This window comes from Glossina fuscipes, unplaced genomic scaffold (assembly GCF_014805625.2).
Source record: "Glossina fuscipes isolate IAEA_lab_2018 unplaced genomic scaffold, Yale_Gfus_2 107847, whole genome shotgun sequence".
NCBI lineage: Eukaryota > Metazoa > Arthropoda > Insecta > Diptera > Glossinidae > Glossina > Glossina fuscipes.
Genome location: NW_024005673.1, coordinates 870 through 5432, shown reverse-complemented (window position 1 = coordinate 5432; position 4563 = coordinate 870). Strand labels below are relative to the sequence as shown.

Below are 4563 nucleotides of genomic sequence, written 5' to 3'. Positions count from 1 at the left end.
TTGTTTTTACATATACTTTTTTTTTTTTTTTATGAATTTTTTTGGAGCAAACTTCGAATAATTTTACAATTTAAAACATAAAATTTATAAAAATGGATACACAACTTGCGAATATAGAATATTAAAAAAATTAATAAGTAAAAATAAAATGAATACAAAATTTAACACAATTTATACGATAAAACATACCAATAACCAAACATTACAAGTTTTAAAGTTAGCGCTATTCCTTGCTTTCTTTTGCTTTAACGAAACTAAGACGTCTTCTAAATTCTGCCCACACTTCACACATTGCAGGTTTATCCAAACATTTACATTCCACAGGTGGGAGCGCATCCAATTCGCATTTTTTGCATTCTGAATAGCTTGGATATGGAGCTGGATCTTTCTCACAATTACTTGCAGACTTTAATTGATGGCAATTCGGTGGAATACGGCCAGGGGGACAATTACCTAACATAAATCGTGGACATTTGCTTTTTGTTTCACCTTTTTTACACACCATTAACCCCTTAAGTTTATTAGGCTGCGGGCAAGCAGTTTTGGGTCTTACTCCCTTGCCTCGCCTTACTTTCTTTTCTACCGTCATCCCTCCTATATCACCGCAGCATACTTCGACTTCTTTTATTTTCAAATGCGGACATGCTATCCATGTCTGTTGATATTCGCGATTCAGTTTGTCAGATGTTTTGTAGTACAGTTCGTCCAAGCGTTTTTCTACTTCCGGGCAATGCTCAAGACAACATTCTGGGCATTCCCACATACCGCAAGTTGGTGGTTTTTTTATTCCTTGTTGCAGTCGTCTTTTTTTCTCGGGGCATGGCGGCTGTTTTTCTAAATGTTCTGGTTTGCATTTGGGCTCTAAGACTTTCGCACAATCTTTACGGGAAATATATCTAACGAAATTTCGTACTGGCGCTATAGTGCAAAAAACGCGCTCCCAACTCTGTGAAATATTTGACATTTTCTCGTCTTAGCTTTCGTTTCTACTTCTACTTAAACATCCAGGGAAGAAAAAAAAGAGACAATTTAATTTTAGATTCCGAAAACTTAACGATTGAATAGATTTTAATATAAGAATGAAAAGAAATCAAAAAAATCTGACTTCATTTTCAATTCAAACGTAATTTGATTTTTTTTTTTTTTTTGTTTTTGTTGAAAGTCAAGTAAGGTATGGTTTTCATATTATAACGTTAAAATTATAAAACAAAAATTCTGCATGAAATGCGATGCCGATTGACTACTTGTGCCTGTAACTTATTAAATAAAACGCATAAATTGATTTAAAACGTCTTCACTTAACGAGCAGCGGCTAAAAGTTTTCTTACAATGGGCCCCATAGCGCCCTGCTTCGTGTGCTTCCCAGTAACGTGTTTCAACATTAGGTTGTATAGGCCTACAGAAAATATGGAAGTATATGAATATTTATAAATATACTAATGCTATAAAAACAATTAAACTGTAATACAATTTGAAGAAAATTATGGCTTCATCTCTGAGAGATTCTAAGGCTAGTGGCACGTGAATGTCATTGCAATATTGTTGCAGGCACGTAGACTTCAACTAAACTTCAATAAACAAAGAATCGCATTGAGGAGAAGCACTCAAAAATTCAGGACATGACAAAAATGACAATTTGAAAAAAATTGACAAACTTAAAAAAATGTTTGTAATATTTAATCATCTTGTTAAATCCTGGCAGGGGCCTACTTCGCGGGCGTGGCTGCTTGGTCAGAACGGATGCAGAAATATCTAGGTTTAATACATTGATGACAGTAAGGTTTCAATATTTCCAGCAGAGAAATCGAGCATAATGTATGAAAGATAAGATTTAAGCGGTTATGTTGAAATCATAATGTTTATTTGAGGCAGTTGGATCTTTCACATTAGAATAGTTCAACGGACCATCGTGCCTGTAACGAAAATAAATGCAAATGGTACGGATTCTCAGGTAAACTAAAAGCTGGACTGGAATATTTAAAATTATCTTCGGGAATTTGAAGGAAGGTTGTATTGCAGTAAGTTACGATCGAATAATTCATTGAAAAACACAACAGCTCGGTTCCCGGTCTCGTCACAGTTGAGGGCGGCATTTTTATTATAAATAGAGATATCCGCATTTAGAGGAACATAGGAGCAAGTTACATATATCATCAGCACTCTCGGCCAAAGTATTTGGCAAAACACCAGATACATTTACGCTCTTATTCACCACACGGGTAGGCAATTTAGCAGTAGAATGTGTAGACATGATTCGCTGCTGGGCAGAACTGAATTCACTGACAACGCCAAGGTTATCCGAGTGAACAAATCCATCAAATAAAGTCCTAATGAACTCCTTAGAACATTAAGAAGCTTTAAGAACACACCAAGTTGCCAACTCGAAAAGTTTAGATATTCACACGAAGTAAAAAATTCATCGTACATATTAAACTTCGTAGTTAAACTGACCAACTCCTTTTTCGCTTCATTGAAAGCAGCCTCTGTCTGCTATGAAGGAATTGCTGTTCTCTTTTCGACCGCTAGGACATGACTAAGGCAAACCATTTGACCTATTTGCGCTGAAGTTAAAGTGTCCGCCACTAAAATCCGCACATTTATGTTGCGCCAACACGCCAAAAATTGTTGCGAAGTTACGATTTTCACAGTTCCCATTGCCTTTAATTATAGACGTCAGATAGCAGCAGCCGATACTCCTCAATTTTGAAATGTCGTAATGCATTATCCAAGTGGAAAGAAGCGATTTAGCTTGAAGTTTAAGTGCACAAGAGAGAACAAATAAGGAAATGAAACAGAGTATTTTGAGAGCTGTTTAATTGTTTCCTTTTGTATAAATTATATAAATTCTTACAATCTCCCAAAAGCAGACAACGCTTATTGAACTAAAACTTTATAATGTTTATAGCATAATGTTTATTTGCACTCCAAGAATTCCTTTCCAGTTAACAAAACCTTAATTTACTTTATTGTGATAAATTTTTTTCGGGAAGAAAAAAAATGTAGTAACACACAGCACAGTTTTCGCGTTTCATGTGTTGAGATATGACATCGACAACTGCATAGGGAGTAGCCCTTTTTATGATTTGTATTGAGTCCAATGTGAAAATGAGATCATAAATGTTCATATTTTTAAATTCCATCATAAGTGCGTTATACAATTTACAGTTTGATCCCCATTGATTAAGTTTTATGAGCCGAAAGTTACTAGGTAGACGGACAACAGTATTGAAATTAATTTCATTTAATAGAGCTGGTAAATCCATTACGCCTAATTAACTTGTCTAAAATGCTAATGCCTAAAGCGAACCTACTCTTTCCCCGTGAACGTATAGCTGTTCGTAGTAAGATGGTGTCATACGGTGATAATGAAGCCTGAGAGATTCCTCGCAAAATCCTTAACACAAACGGTAACAATTGTTTTGCCACTGACTCAGACCTTGCGACGAAAGCGTATTCAAATGTAGGTCTTACCAGCGACATATAAAAAATTTTTTGCAATATATGGGTCGTGAAATTCCTTCGACTAGCGTTTTATGAAATCAAATACCGAATTAGTGTTGCTGCTAGATATTTCAATGTGGAAATTAAACAGAAGCTTGTTATCAAAAAGTACCCCAACATGTCGAACACCGATAGATTAAAACAATTTCGGAAGTGCACTCAGTTTCGCAACATCTCTGTAATTTAATGTAAGTATCTATTGTCGTTTTTATGAATTGGTATAAGAAATCTGGTTTTCCAGATTATTAGGACCGTGCATAGTTTTAGCCAGAGGCTAAACATTTTCGCGAGGATGGCACAAAGCTTCTCAACACATGATAACGGAATGCATGTGGGGATGCCATCAAGACGTACTGAACTTGAATAGTGCAGTCGTTTTAGGCTTTGACAAATTTCTTCATATGAACTGACAACCTCGAGACACTAATCGTCTTTTTTTACGGAGAGTCAATAACGTGGCCATTCCGATGTGATGAGAAGGTGCTTTCGAAGAATTTCGCAAAAACATTCGCGATCTCGAGAATGTCTGCTCAATCGGATCTATCAAACGATGAATACGAAGGTAAGCAATTGAATCTGTGCCTTACTGTTGCATATTTCGAATAATCTTTCATTGACTAACTTTTCAAGAACTTCTTGTAGAGCCTTTTTTTATTCTTGAACGTCTTTGGCTTGCCATTAACCTCATACAAAATGATTCGAACATGGATGAGAAGATTTTGTCATAAAAAGGAAGATAATAAAGTATGTATATATGGTCAATTGCGTAGTCCACAACAAGCGTCGGCAAAAATTTCCGTAGTATAGGAATATTTATTTTGTTGAGCGCAAACTTTTTGAGGCTAGTGGTAGGGTTAAGTCAGTTATGGAGTTGACATGGAATGTAATTGATTGAGAAAATAATTCTCGGTGATATGAGTCTTTCGGCGTTATAAAAGGATCACTATGATTTATACACAGTTTGGGTACAATTGAAAATAGAAGGTCCAGCTACCGTTTACTGCAGTTTGTACCATGGTTATATTGAAGAAGGCCACAATTCGAGAGCCCACTAATGAACAA

At 35.8% G+C, this 4563-nt stretch overlaps 1 protein-coding gene across 1 annotated transcript; it reads right to left on the bottom strand.

The window, feature by feature from the left end:
• Positions 1–223: 223 nt before the first annotated feature.
• Positions 224–964, bottom strand: LOC119644295. Its single transcript, XM_038043837.1, has one exon. It carries the CDS (start codon positions 962–964, stop codon positions 224–226), a length of 741 nt encoding a protein of 246 aa, XP_037899765.1.
• Positions 965–4563: the final 3599 nt, after the last annotated feature.